The 17846-nt window shown below is 44.2% G+C and overlaps 1 protein-coding gene across 3 annotated transcripts in view; it reads right to left on the bottom strand.

Moving 5' to 3' along the window:
• Positions 1 to 263: 263 nt before the first annotated feature.
• Positions 264 to 17846, bottom strand: part of CFAP61 (cilia and flagella associated protein 61) — a 298730-nt gene continuing 281147 nt past the window's right edge. For 2 of the 3 annotated variants that reach the window (XM_032248119.1, XM_032248120.1), the window contains exons 26-27: positions 12875 to 12965; positions 264 to 755 (exon numbers count right to left, since the gene is read on the bottom strand). In XM_032248119.1, the coding sequence (XP_032104010.1) occupies positions 555 to 755; positions 12875 to 12965 (292 nt within the window). In that variant the 3' untranslated portion in view covers positions 264 to 554. The remainder of the gene's footprint in view (positions 756 to 12874; positions 12966 to 17846) is intronic. The other variant, XM_032248121.1, reaches the window with a different exon arrangement.

Raw genomic sequence — 17846 nt, 5'->3', positions numbered from 1 at the left:
TGACTTTATGCTCCTCATCTGCAATTTGAAACAGAAATACAGCTTCCTCCCCTCCAAAGGCCATGTAAGCTTTCCAACACAATCCCCGTTTCTGATGTTGGACTATAGAGTTCATTTCTCATCATCTGTTTGCTAACTTTCCATTCTGGGCACATTTTCTTTTTTATCGCCTGTAAGTATTCCTGGGTAAACATGTGAAGAACTAACAAGACTGGCAGCAGAAGTTTCCAGGAAATCAAACAGAATCACACCCAAGGTAAAAACAAATTTTACACAGTATGATCTCATTTTATTGCTGAAATGGATTATTCTGCACAGGAACATGCCTGGTATTTGCAAAGCGAGCCTGCCCCCGAACAGAGGCACACGGCCGTGCGCCACCTACTGGAATGACAGAAAAGTACAGGCATAAGTTGGGGAAGGAAAGGAAGACACAGAGCCACCAGGGACTGCTTCGCTGTCCGACCAGGCTGCAGAGAACTTTTCTATTTCTACAGAGCGCGCTTCCAGGAACTACATACATGACAACCATAAAGGGGACACCCTGCCTACAACTAAATGATGCCCGGCCATGCGTACATGGGCAGGAGGTAGCGATTATAGCGTAGGTAGTCAAGAGTGCTTCTCTCCACCAGGGTTTTGTAGATGGAGTCCTCGAAAACTCTTTTGAGGCATTGCCTGGGCTTCTCAGCAGGGTTTATTTCCTCATCTTCCATCTGATGCGCTAACTGCTCTATGGAAGGAAGGTCTTGCTGCTGTAAAACACAGTAAGAGGCCAGATACAGAAATTAATCGGATTCTACATAGTTATAACAGGAAGTTTCGTAAAAGTGAAAACGGTAGTAGTCAGCTCTGCAAGGGTGGTCAATTATTTTCCAGCTTTTGAAAACTGATTTTTAATTGTGGCAAAGCACCTATAACATAAAATGTCTTAGTTTAATAATTTTTAGGTGTACAGTTCGGTGGCATGAAGTACCTTCACACTGCTGTGTGAGCCTCGCCACAGTCCCCAGGACGTTTTCTTCTTCCTTAGCTGAAACACGAGCTCCCCAGCCTCCCGTCCGCCAGACCCTGGAAAGCACCTCTGTCTCTACGAATGTGACTATGCAGGCCCCTCATATGAGTGGAACCGTGTAGTATTTGTCGTTTTGTGACTGGCTTGTATCAATAGGTCACACAGGATGTCCTCAAGAGTCATCCAGGTTAGTCATTTCAAGCCCTTCATTTTCAAATAAAAATCATCTGTAGATCATACTTGTTTAAAAAAAAAAAAAAGGAGTGATTAAACTTTTTTACTCGGAAGGTCCTAGATGGTTTTCTTGGTTGTAATTCCCAATAAATGGGATTTTAAAACCTTAGAATAAATTCACAGTCAAGTCCAATTTTATTGATATATATAAAAAGACATGGCTCAGAAAGAATCAAGTTGTTTGAAGTGGAGAATCATATGCTGTACATATCTATAAAATCGTAGAGATTTTCCCAACATTTCATTATAAAAATTTTCAGAGACAAGTTGAAGAATTGTCCAGTGAACGCCTGCACACCCCCACCTGGACTGCACAGTTAACATCTGCTATATTGGCTTCACCGCATATCTGCCCTCCATAACAAACTTCTAGAAAGCACATCCCCCAAAGTTGAGCTGGGTGCTTTCCAAACACCGTGATTCTTGAACATCACCCTATATCAAGAGCCTGTGGACTCCGATAGTACATTTATTTCAATTTCCAATAATTCTTTCTATTTTGAACAGAAAAAAAAGGGCAGGGTTTTATTGAATTATTAACTTACTAGTGATAAGAGCTTGTAGGTAGAAAAACAGAGGCAAGCTATATGGAGGCATAAAGTCATTGTCACTTGGCTAAGCAAGACACAACGAGGTGTTGGAGATTACGCACACATTGGAAAAAGCAGTCAGTGGGGATTGTAGGAATTCGGCTTTAAACAAGAGCAATAAAGGCAGTGACGGGGAGAAGGCAACCGATGCTCACAACTAAATGTTGGAAGTGCCGAAAACTTTGGGTGGCACCAATAAGGCCTCAGGGATATCTTCTGCAATGTATATGAGGTTGGTTCTTTCTTCCTAATTTTTCTGGGGAATTGTATAAAACCAACCAGAAACAATGACCTTACTAAAATTATACAAGATTTTGAGCTCAGATGGTATGCTGCTGTTCCGACACTGGGTTAAATAGTGTAAAATCACAAAAAGGAACTCAAAGTTTATTTAGCACCAACAGTGAACAAGAATTCCCTTTTCTCCACATCCTTGCCAACCTTCTATCTATACCAACCATACTAACGAGTGTGAGGGGGTAGCTCACTGTGGTTTTAATTTGCATTTCCCTGATGATTAATGAGGTTGATCATTTTAAAAATATATATTATGGTCATTTGTACAGTAAGTCCTCATAGCTTCTTAGAAACTGTAACTTTAAGTATTTTACTATAAACTAAGTGATAACGCACACTCACACACACTGGGACCATTAAGACATGCCAATTAACCTTTTGTGTCTGGCTCTTTTCACTTAGCACAGTGTTTTGGTTTTTTCTGATCTTTGAACTCCAGTGTACCTGGTGAAAACCCGCAATGCACACGGACATGGGCAGAACATGCAAACGCCACCGACAGTGGCCCCAGGAATGACTTTCTTTTCCTCCTCAATATTACAATGAAAGGATGTTATTCAAGGACCTACTGTATGTCTTCTTTTGAGAAGTGTCTATTCAGGTCCTTTGCTTATGTTTATATCAGGTTATTTGTTTTTCTCCTAGTGAATTGTGTGAGTTCCCTATACATTTTGGATATTAGCCCCTTATAAGATGTATGATTTGCAAATAGTTTCTCCAAGTCTGTGGGCTGTCTCCTCAGTCTCTTGTTTTCTTTGCTGTGCAGAAGCTTTTAAATTTGATATAGACCCATTTGTCTGTTTTTGCTTTTGTTGCCTGTGCTTTTGGTGTCTCATCCAAAAAAATTCTTTCTGAAACTAATGTCAAGAAGTATTTCTCTTACGTTGTCTTCTAGGAGTTTTACAATTTCAGGTCTTATGTTTAAGTCTTCACTCCATTTTGAATTGATTTTTGTGTATGGGCTGAGAGAGGAGTCCAATTTCATTCTTCTGCATGTAAATATCCAGTTTTCCCAATACCATTTATTGAAGGGACTGTCCTTTCCCCATTGTGTGTTCTTAGTACTTTTGTCAAAAATCAATTGACAGTAAATGTGTAGGTTTATTTATGGCCTCTATCCTGTCCCACTGGTACATTTACCTGTTTTTATGGCAGTATCATGCTGATATGGTTTGGCTCTGTGTCCCCACCCAAATCTCATCTCAATTTGTAATCCTCACGTCTGTCAAGAAAGGGAGATATTTGGATAATGGGGGCGGTTTTCCCTATGCTGTTCTCATGACAGTAAGTTAGTTTTCACGAGATTTGATGGTTATAAAGGTTTGGAAGTTCCTCCTTCGCTCTTCTCACTCTCCTGCCGCCTTGTAAAGAAGGTGCTTGCTTCCCCTTCCACCATGATTGTAAGTTTCCTGAGGCTTCCCCCGCCATATGGAAGTGTGAGTCAATTAAACTTCTTTTCTTTATAAATTACCCAGTCTCAGGAAAGTTCTTTATAACAGTGTGAAAACAGACTAATACACATGCTGTTTTGATTACTATAGTTTTGAAATATATTTTGAAATCAGGTAGTATTATGGCTCCAGGTTTTTTTATTTTCTCAAGATTTTATTGGCTATTTGTGGGTCTTTTGTGGTTCCATATGATTTTTAAAATTGTCTTTTCTATTTCTGTGAAAAATGGCATTGGCATTTTCATAGAAATTGCATTGAATCTGCAGATTGCTTTGGGTAGTATGTAGATTTTAAGAATATGAATTCTTCTAATCTATGAACACATGATATCGTTCCATTTATTTGTGTTGGCTTCAATTTTTTTCATCAATGTTTTATAGCTTTCAGTATACAGATCTTTTAACTCCTTGGTTAAAAACTCCTAAGTTTTTTTTTTTATGCTTTGTAAATGGAATTCCTTTCTTAATTTATTTTTCACAGCTTATTGTTAGTGTATATAAACATTACTGACTTTGTTTTTTTGAGACAGAGTCTCACTCAGGCTAGAGTGTAGTGGTATGATCTCAGCTCACTGCAACCTCCGCCTCCAGGGTGCAAGCGATTCTCCTCCCTCAGCCTTCTGAGTAGCTGGGATTATAGGTGTGCACCACCAAGCTAATTTTTGTATTTTTAGTAGAGATGGGGTTTCACTATGTTGGCCAGGCTGGTCTTGAACTCCTAACCTCGGATGATCCACTCGCCTTAGCCTCCTAAAGTGCTGGGATTACAGGTGTCAGCCACTGCACCCAGCCAACACTACTGACTTTTGTATGTTGGTTTTGTATCCTGCAACTTTACTGAACTCACTTGTGAGTTCTAACAGTCTTCTGGTGGAGTCTTTAAGGACTTTATGTATATAAGATCATGTCATCAGCAAACAGAGACAATTTCACCTCATTCCTAGTTGGATGCTTTTCATTTCTTCTTCTTCCCTAATTGCTCTGGCTAGGACCTCTAGTCCTCTGTTTAATAGAAGTGGCAAGAGTGGCCATCCCTGTCTTATTCCTGATCTTAGAGAAAAAGCTTCAACTTTTCATCACTGAGAATGATGTTAGCTGTGGGCTTGTCATATATGGTCTTTATTGTGTTCAGGAACATTCTTTTTGTATCTAATTGTTGAGAAGTTTCTTTTTAGTCATGAAAGGATGCAAATTTTGTCAAATGCTTTCTCTGCCTTCTAGCATAATGTTTTGTGATTCATGTGCTTTGTATCAGTACCTCATATCTCTTCATGGTTGAATACTATTCCATTGTATGCTAGACCACATTTGTTTATCCATTGATCTGTTGATGGACATTTGGGTTGTTTCCTCCTTCTGGCTGTTCTAAACAGTGCTGCTTTGAATGTCCTTGTACAAGCAATCATTAGAATACCTCTTTCAATTCTTTGCTTGTTTGTTTTGTTTTTTGAGATGGAGTCTTGTTCTGTCCAGAGAGAAAATGAAGCATTTTTTTCCTTCATTTCAATCCTGGTGAATCTGAATATTATGTGCCTTGGCGTTGCTCTTCTTGAGGAATATCTTTGTGGTGTTCTCTGTATTTCCTGGGTTTGAATGTTGGCCTGCCTTGCTAGGTTGGGGAAGTTCTCCTGGATAATATCCTGAAGAGTATATTCCAGCTTGGATTTATTCTCTCCGTCACATTCCGGTACACCGATCAAATACAGATTAGTTCTTTTCACATAATCCCACATTTCTTGGAGGCTTTGTTCATTTCTTTTCACTCTTTTTTTCTTTAATCTTGCCTTCTCATTTTATTTCATTGAGTTGATCTTCAATCTCTGATATCCTTTCTTCTGCTTGATCGATTTGGCTATTGAAACTTGTGTATGCTTCGTGAAGTTCTCATGCTGTGTTTTTCGGCTCCATCAAGTCGTTTATGTTCTTCTCTAAGCTGGTTATTCTAGTTAGCATTTCATCTAACCTTTTTTAAGGTTCTTAGTTTCTTTACATTGGATTAGAACATGTTCCTTTAGCTCAGAGAAGTTTGTGACTACTCACCTTCTGAAGTCTGCTTCTGTCAATTCGTCAAACTCATTCTCCATCCAGTTTTGTTCTCTTGTTGGTGAGGAGTTGTGATCCCTTGGAGAAGGAGAGGCATTCTGGTTTTAGGTGATTTCATCCTTTTTGTGCTGGCTTCTCCCCATCTTTGTGGATTTATCAACCTTTGGTCTTTGAAGTTGGTGACTTTCAGATGGGGTCTCTGAAACCGGAAAGGATGGATGTCCTTTCTGTTGATGTTGAAACTATTTATTTCTGTTTATTAGTTTTCCTTCTAATAGTCAGGCCCCTCTGCTGCAGCACTGCTGGATGTCCACTCCAGACCCTGCTTGCCTGGGATTCACCCATGGGGGCTACAGAACAGTAAGGATTTCTGTCTGTTCCTTCCTCTGGTATCTTTGTCCCAGAAAGATACCTGCCAGATGTCAGCCAGAGCTCTCCTGTATGAGGTGTCTCTTTGGATATATAGGGGTCAGGGAGCCGCTTGAGGAGGCAGTCTGTCCCTTATCAGAGCTCAAGTGCTGTCCTGGGAGCTCCGTTGCTCCCTTCAGAGCTGCTGGGCAGGGATGTTTAAGTCTGCTGCAGCAGAACTCACAACTGCCTCTTTTCCCAGGCGCTCTGTCCTGCGAAAGTGGGGCATTATTTGTAAGTCCCTGACATGCTGCTGCCTTTTTTCAGAGATGCCCTGCCCAGCAAGTAGGGAGTCTAGTCACAGTCTGCCTGCAGAGGAGTTGCTGACCTGCCACGGGCTCTGCCCAGCTGCTGTGTAAGCTTCCTTACGGTTTTGTTTGCACAGGTAATGTTAGAACTGCCTCCGTAATGGCAGATGCCCTTCCCCCCACGGAGCTCGACCATCCTGAGTGGAGCTCAAACTGCTGTGCTGGCTGCAGAACTCTCAAGCCAGTGGGTTTCAGCTTGCTGGTCTTGGGATGGGACCTCTCAAGCCAGACCACTTGGCTCCCTGCCTTCAGGGGAATGGGCCCCCTTTTTCTCAGGGGAATGGGCGGCTCTGTCTCACAGGCATTCCAGGTGTCAGTTAAAACGGTCACCCAGATTTGTGCTGGCAACCTGCAGTGCTTGTTGGCTTGGTGGGAATCTCCTGGTCTGTGGGCTGTAAAGGCCGTGGGAGAAATGCAGTATCTGAACCGGAGCGCTAGAATGGCTGGAAAAGTCCCCGATGGCCTCTGTTGGGTGCCGGGGGGGGTCCTTCAGCCCGCTGCACTTCCAGGGTGAGGCAGCACCCCACTCTGCCCTCCTTGGGCTACACCCACTGTCCAACCTGTCCCATTGAGATGAACCTGGTACCTTGGTTGGAAATGTGGAGATCACTCACCTTCTGCATTGTACTCACTGGGAATTGTGCTCCAGAGCTGTTCCTATTCGGCCATCTTGGCTGAAGTCCCCCATTGATTCATTTTTATATGTTGAGCTGCCCTTATATTTCTGGGGTAAATCTCACTCAGTCATGGTGTTTAGTCCTTTAATATCCTGCTGGATTTGGTTTGCTAATATTCTGCTGGCTACTTTTGCTTCTAAATTCAAAAGGGTGTTAGTCTGTAAGTTTTCTTTTCTTGCAGTGTCTTTGTCTAGGTTTGGCATTAGGGTAATGCTGATCTCATAAAATATTTTCGACCTCTTGTATTTTTTGGAAGAATTCAAGAGAGTTGATGTTAATTCTTCTTGAAATGTTTGGTAGACTTCACTAGCAAAGCCATCTGGTCCTGGGCTTTTCTTTGTGTGAGGTGTTTGATTACTGATTCAAGGTTTTTACTTATTATAGCTCTGTTGAGATTTTCTATTTCTTCTTGTGTCAGTTTTTGGTTTGTTCATTTCTAATAATTTGTCCATTTTATCTAGGTTAGGTAATTGGTTGGCAAATAATTATTCATGGCATTTTCTCATAATCCTTTTTTATTTCTGTAAGGTTGATAGTAATGTCCCCACTTCTATTTCTGATTTTAGTAATTTGAGTCTTTTTTCTTACTCAGTCTAGCTAAAGGTTTATGAATTTGGCTGATCTTTTCAAAGAGTTAACTTTTGGTTTTATTGATTTTCTCTATTTTCTTATTCTCTATTTCATTTATCTCTGTTCTAATCCTTATTATTTCTTTTCTTCTGCTGGCCTTAGGCTTAGTTTCATTTTCATTTTCTAGTTCCTCAAGTTATAAAATTAGGTTATTGATTTGAGTTCTCTCCTTTTCTATGTAGGCAATTATGACTTTAAATTCTGCTTTCTTTGCATCTCATAAATGTTGGTATATTGCATCTTAGTTTTCATTCATCTATAAGCATTTCTAATATCCTTTATTTATTTTTTGATCCACTGGTTGCTTAAGAATGTGTTATTTAATTTCCACAAATTTGTGAATCTTTCCAATCTTCCTTCTGTTATTGATTTCCAGCTTCATTCCATTGTGGTTGGAGAATATACTTTGGATGATTTTAATCTTTTAAAATGTATTGACACTTTTTTTGTGGCCTAACATATGGTCTATCCTGGAGAATGCTCTGTGTGCACTTCAGAAAAGTGTGCATTTTACTTTTGATCAGAGATTTCATACACGACTGTTGGGTCCACTTGCCTTATAGTGCTATTGAAGTCATCTGTTTCCTTATTGATCTTATATCTGGTTGTTCTAGTCATTATTGAAAGTAAGATACAGAAGTCTGCACTTATTATTTTAGAACTATTTCTTCTTTCAATTCTGCCAACTTTTGTTCATATATTTTGGGGTTCTATTGTTAAGTGAATATATGGTTATAGTTGTTATACCTTTCCTAAAAGATTTTGAAGGATCATTTTAAACAAAATTTCATCTTGGTCATTGATGCTGTGGCTTTGCCTACTGCTAAATAATGCAGTGCCAGTGGATTTATAATCTGTTCCTCTCTTTATCTCCACAAGAGGATTTGAGATGTCTTGGAATGAGTTTGCTTTTTAAAAATAAATGTTATAAACATTCTTTTTTTTTTTTTTTTTTTAGACAGAGTTTTACTCTTGTCGTCCAGGCTGGAGTGCAATGGCTCACTGCAACCTTCCAGGTTCAAGCAATTCTCCTGCCTCAGCCTCCTGAATAGCTGGGATTGCAGGTGTCCACCAACATGCCCAGCTAATTTTTGTATTTTTAGTAGAGACGCGGTTTCACTATGTTGGCCAGACTGGCCTTGAACTCCTGACCTCAGGTGATCCACCTGTCTCGGCTTCCCAAAGTATTGGGATTACAGGCATGAGCCACAGAGTTTCACTCTTGTTGCCCAAGGTGGAGTGAAGTTGTATGATCTCAGCTCACTGCAACCTCCACCTTCCAGGTTCAAGAGATTCTCCTGCCTCAGCCTCCTGAGTAGCTGGGATTACAGGCAACCACCACCACAGCTGGCTAATTTTTTGTATTTTTAGTAGAAATGGGGTTTCACCATGTTGGCCAGGCTGGTCTCGAACTCCTGAGCTCAGGTGATCCACCTGCCTTGGCCTCCCAGAGTTTTGGGATTACAAACGTGAGCCACTTCACCTGGCCCATGTTATAAAGATTCTAATTTTCATAACAGATAACTTTTAACAACAGTCATAGATAACAGATAGATAATAGTCCTTTCTTCCATTCTTTACAGAAGGAGGAGAAAATTGATATACCAAGCTCTAGGATATCATAGTTAATGGGATTGAACTTCTGTACTTCCCAGAAGACAGGATAGAAAGTGAAATAAAATGGGTCATATTACTTGAATATTTAAAAATTAAAAAAAAGTTTTAATTGTTATGAGTACATAATAGTAGTGTATGTTTATGGGGTGTGATGTTTTGACACAGGCATAAAATGTGTAATGATCAAATCATATATGGAGTGTCTGTCATGTGAAGCATTTATCATTTCTTTGTGTTAGAAACATTCCAATTCCACTCTTTTAGCTATCTTAGAATATAAGATAAACTACTGTTAACTATAGTCATCCTACTGTGCTACCAAATCCTAGATCTTATTCATCCAACCTAACTGTATTTTTGCACCTATTAACTATCCCCATGTTATCCACCCCTCCTTTGCCGCCCTTCACATCCTCTGGTACCTATCATTCTACTCTCTATCTCCAAGAATTCAATTTTTTTTTAAGCTCTCACATATGTGTGAGAACATAAAATAGTTGTCTTTCTGTGCCTGGAGTATCTTACTTAACATAATGTTCTCCAGTTCCATCCATGTTGTTGCAAATGACAGGACTTTTAAATTTTTACAGATGGGTCATATTCCATTGGGTATATAGATCACATTTTTTTATCCGTTCATTTGTTGGATGCTTAGGTTAACCCCTTATCTTGGCTATTGTGAGGAGTGCTGTAATAAACATGAGTGTGTAGGTATCTCTTTGAAATACTGATTTCCTTTTTTTTTTGGATATGTACCCAGCAGTGGGACTGCTGGGTCATATGATAGCTCTATTTTTAGCTGTTTGAGGAACCTCCAAACTGCTCTCCCTAGTGGCTGTATCAATTTACACTCCCACCAACAGTGTGCAAGGGTTCCCCTTTCTCCACATCCTCGCCAGCATTTGTTACTGCCTGTCTTTTGGATAAAAGCCATCGTAACTGGGTGAGATGACATCTCACTGCAGCTTGGAGTTGTATTTCTCTGACGATTAGTGACGTTAAGCATTTGTTATAAACCTGTTGGCCATTTGTACCTCATTTTAATATTTGAGAAAATAAATTACTATTATTCTTTAGTGCAGGTTATTCATCTTACTTTATTTTCCTAATACCAGTCTCTTTGGTGAAATTCCTGCATATCTGCTTGTGTGCATGTCATTTCCACAGCAGCCCTCTCCACCGTCACCCCTACTGCGGCTCGTGGTGGCCGCCACTCACCGGGCCACTCTTCTGTGTCATCGCATACTTCCCCTCTGCTACTCCTCCACAGCTTTCTGAGGTGGGAACAGCTGGCCCCAGTTCTGCAGGAATGGGAGGATCTGCCCCAGGCCACACTGCGCAGTCCAGCTGAGCTAGGTGACCCACTCTATGCATCACCTCTTCCTGTGGCCTTTCCCATTTGACAAACGAAAATGCTGAAGACAGAACAGTCCTGCCATGGAGGTTTCTTTCTTCCAGAGGTTTCATTTTCTGGAAATCTACAAGACCCACAAGAATGGGCCTTTAATGACCTTAGGCAAATGTCCGTGGCCACTTCTGGTCTGCTGCCTGGGCCTGCTCTTCAGACTGAGTTCATTCATAGCAAACAGGCCCACGGGAAATATCAGTACACAGGAATCAGTTTGAGGGTATCTCAGTGAGTTGTATGAAAAGCAGTGAATGCCTTGGGCTTGACAGTTTCCTTGGCATCCCTTTTAAGCTTGAAGCCTAAAACCCTCTGGTTCCATGCAAAATGTTAACTCAAGAGCCCAGATCTGGGGTTAAGAAAGACCGAGGCACAGAGTTTTGATGGAATCACTGGCAAACGAATGGCCCTTTACTGTCAGGGCAATTGGAAGCTGCAGATGACATTCTGTGAGGAAGGGAGGTGTCCGAGGAGCTGAGTGTTCCATGAGCCCCAGACTTGCAACTCGGGTTCAGGTTTCCACTTGGGTTGGCCTCCTGCAGCCCTGGGTGAAGTGCCGGGCCGTTTGGCCTGCAGGTCTCTAATGCATTCGGTTCCCACATGCATGCCTTCAGCAGCCTCTGACCTGGGCCTTCAGCCACCCAGCCCTCCACTTCCCTCAGCTGCATTTACCTGCTGGATCCTAAGTCACTGCAGTTCAGTTTAAACTTTAAACCTGTGTTTCCCAATCTGAGCCTGCTTCAGATTAGGAAATGATTTACATTTCCCAGCTGGACCCTGGGAGTAAAATTGAAAGTGGGGCACTGAGGAGACGGTCCCAGGACATGCGCTTCAGCCCCACATGGCTCAATAACGATGTTCCCAGCTTTGGGGTGGGACACCCTGGAGTGTGAAGCTTGCTGTGTCACCAGGGAGGCTGATTTAAAATCTCTAAGCTGGTCAGGCATGGTGGGTTGCGCCTGTAATTCCAGCACTTTGGGAGGTTGAGGCAGGCAGATCACCTGAGGTTAGGAGTTCAAGACCAGCCTGGCCAACATGGGGTGAAACCCTGTCTCTACAAAAATAGAAAAATTAGCGAGGCATGATGGCGGGTGCCTGTAGTCCCAGCTACTCGGGAGGCTGAGGCAGGAGAATCACTTGAACCTGAGAGGCAGAGGTTGCAGTGAGTGGAGATCAAGCCATTGCACTCCAGCCCGGTGACAGAGTGAGACTCCATCTCAAAACAAAACAAAAAAAGCCACACACACACACACACACACACAGCCCCCAAAAAGCCCTCTAAGCTTCAGTCGCCTCACTGGGAAAGTCAATATGATAACAGTGGCTCCTCCTTCCTCCTTAAAGGTGTCTTGCTGTGATTAAGTGGGGAGCACACAGGGGACGGGGTGCACGCTCAAGCAGTGCCATTGCATATGGTCGCTTTCACCCTGGAACCCGCATGGCGTGTGGGCATTCCCAGGTGGAAGTGACAATGGAGACATGGGAATTGCCCATACAGATGATGAAATGAGGTAGAAGCTAACCCAGGCCCCAGCCCTTGGCTGAGTGAAGCAGGGTAGAGCCAGGGTGGAGATTAAACCACTCACTGAGCACAGGTGTTAATTCTCCACGGTTCTGCTAAAGACTTTCCTATTGAAAGAAATAATTTAACTTACAAGTTTCACAAATAGTTCACTATATACACTTGCAGAGTCAAATTTCTTGCTGAGCACGGAGCCCAACGTCCAGCTAACTCTGTAGCATTTTGTGAAAGACGCTCTGGTTATAAAAGGGGTGTGCTTTTGAGGAGCACTGGACGGTCTCCCTCACATCTTTAAAACAACACACATGCGAATGTTCCACTAATGGCTGGCAAGTACAGGCAGAAACTAAAGGAATGTAACTTTCTTTCTTGAGGGCAAATAGATGCAACGCCAATTCGGTTTTCTGCCAGCACTCTGAGCTCATCAGGAAAATACAGTTCCTTATAAAAAGGGAAAAGAAGTTTGCCCCCCACCCATAAAAAGATTTAAATAAAATCACTTTCCCTGAAATATCACAGTCTGCATGTACACACGCTGCAGTTCGTTTATATGAGATACAGTTGGTTTAAAAAGTAAAACCATTAAATGGGAACGTAGGGAAAAGCCCAAATGATCAACAGATGTCAGCTGCTTATAATTTGCAAGGAATAATCCACATATCCATTAATCACTCTTACCTCTTTGGAGGCTAAGATTTGGCGCAACTCTTTCCTGAGATCGATAAAACGATCATGGAAGATGGCCAGGCACCACGGCTCCGTGAAGTAGCTGGTGAGGAAAGAAGAGACTCAGTGAGCTGGCAACCCTCTCATTACCACTAATAAAGTATTTGCCTGCTTTTTTGCCTTCATAAATTACAGTTCCAGCCTCATTGCAACCATTTGCTCATAAAATGTCTAGTGGAACAGCTTGGCCAATCAATTTTTTAAATGGATGTTCCCGCTGTAAGGCCAGGTCCCATAATTACATTTAAAGTGGCTTAATTCAGAGCTGGGGCAAGACCCAGTGAAGAATCCTGATTTTATCAGAATTTAAAAGCCTGAAGACTTGTAAAGAAGGGTGTCTCCATTATCTGCCCTCGTTTGAGAAAAACAGATTGCAAGATTAACTGCTGCATAAATAAATTAAATTTGGGTAGGCAATAACACAAATGTTGTTCATCATTAAGGTTTCTGGATTAATAATGGCCAGAAAAACAGGCTGCCTTGGCGCTGCAACATACTCTTTGCACGGTCACATCGATGCCTAATTGAATCTCTTGTAGGAGAGCTGCATTTTTTGGTGTTCATATTTGCTAACTTTTCACTGAAAGTTGAAATGCTTTCTTATATGGAGAACAATAAGGTTAGCCTTTATTTACAGGTGACTGCTGAAAATTTGAGGCATTCTTGGAATAACCAAGAACTCTTACTAGTATTTTAACTCTTACTTTAAGTGTCTTGGAAAAGGGAACTTAACTGCTTCAGGGTCAAAGCCACGTGGCTCAGGTGGGCTTTGCTCTCCTCTGGATGGGGCTAGCTGTTCTCACTACTGTTTATGGACGCTGTGTGTGCGCGCAGGGGCAGGAGAAAACTGGTGCCTTGTTTTCCAAGACGTAGAAGTTAGTTCTTAGGGATGGAGGGAAAGTGTCCCAGGGGCCACGAGGGCACTAGAGGACAGCTACAACGCCAAGTCTTGGCGCTTTCAGTCCTCGCCCCGCACCCACTCGCTGGACCAGAACGCGACCTCAGTTCCTGCTGACTCGCCCGCGTTGCTGTTCAGGTTGTATGTTCATCCAGCTGTTAACACAGTCTTCCCTCCGCGGCTGAAATACCCCATGTCTGTTTCCGTGGCACCATCGGAGCTCCCACCCCCTTGGTTTTGGGGGTCTACGGCCGCCGAACAGAACTGCCTGCTGCTTTCCTCACCTCCAGTGCCACCTGTGCCAACGACCTAGGTGCTGTTGGGCTACGCTCCCTGCCCAGTGCCTTTACAACTCTGCCTTCTGTGTTGCCCATCGGGGACCCTCCATCGCCTGCTTCAGAGAGGGAGTTCTGTGAAGTCCCACTTCTCTTGGGAACCCAATGTGGCCCGTCCCGAACACCCGGGTTCCCACAGCCAACAGTGTCACTGCCCTAAAAAGTCCTCTGTGCGCTGCCTACTCACCCTCTCTCCTTCCCTCACTCTGAATCCCTGGCAAATTCACTCTGGAGGAACTTGAATTGTATTAGAGAAAATGAGGACTGTGTAACAATTTTTATAAAACATTTAAAAAAATCCTAGTGTCCAAGTTTTATTTCAGAAATAGAGTGGTGTTCTCCCAGCCACACAACACTAAACATCACTCTTGCCAGCAACTCTAAAGGGAATGGACTTGCAACTTGAGGCTGTGTGCTCCGCGTGCCCATGGTGGCTGCCCCAGGGCTGGGCCTCGGGGCCCAGGCTCCTGGCAGAGGCCTGCATGTCACGTGAGGGCAGGGCTCGGACAGGCTGTTTTCCCCTGGGAGAACAAGGGGAACTTTAGCACCAGCTACAGGCTCCCAGGTGAAGGTGGCCGGGAGGCAGGAGGGTGCCTGGGACCTGCGGGCTTCCTAAAATCACCCACAGCAGCCGCACGGCAGCTTTCCTCATTCAGATTGGAAAAGCTCTGAATTTAACCAAACCTATTTTACAGTTGATTGTAACATTGAGTCAAATGAAGACGATTTCCTTTTAAGAATGTTAGAAGGAAATTCTGCTTTAAGAAAAGTTTTAGGAACCAGGTGTGATGTGTCCTGCCTGCAATCCCAGCACTTTGAGAGGCCAAGGTGGGAGGATTGCTTGAGGCTGGGAGTTCGAGACCAGCCATAGTGAGACCCCTGTCTCTACAAGAAAAAATTAAAAACTTTAGCCAGGTGTGGTGGTGACACATGCCTGTGGTCCTAGCTTCTAGGGAGGCTGAGGTGGGAGGATCCCTTGAGGACAGGAGTTCGAGGCTGCAGTGAGCTATGATCCCGCCACTTCACTCCAGCCTAGGTGACAGAGTGAGACCCTGTCTCTAAATAAATAAATAAATAAAAGTTTTAGACCTCCCCCAGGCTGAACGATTTCTATGCTTTAGGCTCCTTCTGTATGCACAGGAAGGAGAGGAACGTCTTGGATCCTGGTGAAGCTGAGGGCCAGGTTCTGCACTTTTGGCCACCAGGTACTATGGCACCATCAGCATTCGTGATGAGCTTTTGGGAAACTGGTAATTCCATAAATATTGTGAATTTTAAAAATAAAAAATATTTTTCCCAATTTATATTCAAAAGGGGAAAACTGCTAGGAGCCATGAAGTAACCCACACAGCCTGTTGTCTAGAAATGTTCAGGGGACAGCGCCAGGTACGCACAGCGTCCCAGTGTGCTTTCTAAGGGGCTATGTGCATTTCAGTGTCAGTGCCACAAAAATCATTTTACACAGCCGTGAGAAAAAAGTTTCACTTCTTCAAGACCAAAATAGAAGACGTTACTGTCTTCATGTTGCCAATGACCAGGCTGGTTTACTTGGGAGGACTTAAGTTCCCCATCACTTCTGCAAATAATACACTTTTCCAAGAAGCCCTGGGAGATGTCGCCTCGTGGAACTGAATCAACCAGTTTTGGTCGATATGGTCCAATCATTAAGTAATTGACTAGACGTCTCCAGAGGTCATCCTCGCCTGCTCATCCAGGCAGTTTCATTGACAGACTCATAAACTGAGTGGAGATGTGAAAGCCGGCTTGGCCACTGGCCACACTGAAGGCCGAGGAAAGCCGATCAACGCAACACACTGAGAGGTTTTAAGAAAACATCCAACACGTCTACCGGGAAAGAGAAGTGGGTAAAGTTACTTTAAAGGCCAGGATCTCAACTCCAAGGCCAAGGCCTTCCTGGCCAGCAGGAAAGGAGCTCTGTGGCCGCAGGGGTGCCCTTCCCAACATCAGCACAGTGTGGCAGGGCGTGCTGAACTATGCACTAGGTGTCATAGAGGAGGAGGGGGGCAGGGAAGAAACACATCATTGTTCCAAGATTTTCTTAAGAAGCATTCTAATTTTCTCTTGGCATGGAATAACTAGTTTCTGCTTTTAGAGCTGCTCACAGGCTCCCCAGCTGCCACTCACGCTTGCAGAGCGGGCTGCTGGAAAGTCAGGGGTCCCTTTTCTCCAGGTGGGCTGCTGCCGCCAGGGTGGCCGGTTTCCTGAGAGAATGATGCTCTTGCTTGTACATGTCCTTCCGACATGGTGGAGGGCAGACTGTTCTCCTAAGATGCCTGGCCGAAGGTCAAGCTCACAGCCATGAGTCTCAACCTTGTGATGCCAGAGGATCGAGCATGGCTGGTGGTGCTGGCCTCTCTAGGAAGCAGCCTGTGCCACGTCTCCATTCGATACACAGAAGGTAGGCAGTGATGAATATCATGGTAGCAAACAGATACCCGAGGCCAGGTATGATACACGGACGCATCTACTTTGGCCTGAATGACATTTGGAATTTGGGTTTCAGGCCCTTCTTTGATGAGTCAGATTAGGCAATGCTGGATCCTTGTTTTCGTATGGCAGCTATCAGCTCAGTTGCTGGGGATGCCCTCCGTGGTTCATCCTTGCTTTCCCACCAGCCTGGCTGGCATTGCTCCTCTCCACGGGTCACAGCAGGCATCTGGGTGTGCCAAGCCTGGCAAGAGGTCTTCGTATGAGGGAGGTAGGTTTGTAAATATGTTTCCTGAAGCCCCTCTGCCCCATGTCCTCTTTCATGGTGCGATGTCTGCAAATAATACCAGAACTATGTCCTAGCTTCTTTTTTCTTGTCCATCCATCCATCCAACCATCCATCCAACCATCCACCCACCCACCCATTCATCCATCCACCCATCCATCCATCTACCCACCCATCCATCCATCCACCCACCCACCCATTCATCCATCCACCTATCCGTCCATCCATCCATCCATCCATCCACCCACCCACCCATTCATCCATCCACCCATCCGTCCCTCCATCCATCCACCCACCTACACATTCATCCATTCACCCACCCATCCATCCATCTACCCATCCATCCATCTACCCATCCATTCATCCATCCATCCATCCATCCACCCCCCCCTTCCATCCCTCCCTCCCTCAATCCATCCTAACAGGTCCAGTGAGGCCTTCCTAAGCCCTGTTTCCCTATTTCCAGTGGTTGCTTTCCTCTGGTCCTCTTTCTCTGCTGCCTCACTCCACCCCTCAACGAACATCCCTTCCTTCCTGTGTTTCCACCTAGACTTTTCTCTCCTCTCTTCTCTGTCCTAGGTGTCTTCTGACATTAACAGTTGGAAAATGGCAAGGAAGGAGAAGACCTACGGTGCAATTCTTTGCAATGAATCGAATATGGCCCTCACGCCTGCGTCAACCATGTGAAGGGCACTGAGGGTACCAAGTGGAGAGAGAGCCCCTATCCCCAGAAGTGCACACATGGTGGGTGGGGGTGGGGAATGGCAGAGCCACTTATGATGACCTGGCATGGCAGGGCTGCAGTGGGGAGCCCACCAGGGAGGCGGAGGCTGGCGTGTGCTGGGGAGGCGGGGGCTGGCGTGTGCTGGGAGGCGGGGGCTGGTGTGTGCTCGGGGAGGCGGGGGCTGGCGTGTGCCGGGGAGGTGGGGGCTGGTGTGTGCTCGGGGAGGCGGGGGC

This window comes from Sapajus apella, unplaced genomic scaffold (genome assembly GCF_009761245.1).
Source record: "Sapajus apella isolate SASKATOON/1434 unplaced genomic scaffold, GSC_monkey_1.0 scaffold65, whole genome shotgun sequence".
Taxonomy (NCBI): domain Eukaryota; kingdom Metazoa; phylum Chordata; class Mammalia; order Primates; family Cebidae; genus Sapajus; species Sapajus apella.
The sequence above is the reverse complement of the archived record's forward strand: the minus strand, read 5'-3'. Positions and strand labels throughout refer to the sequence as shown.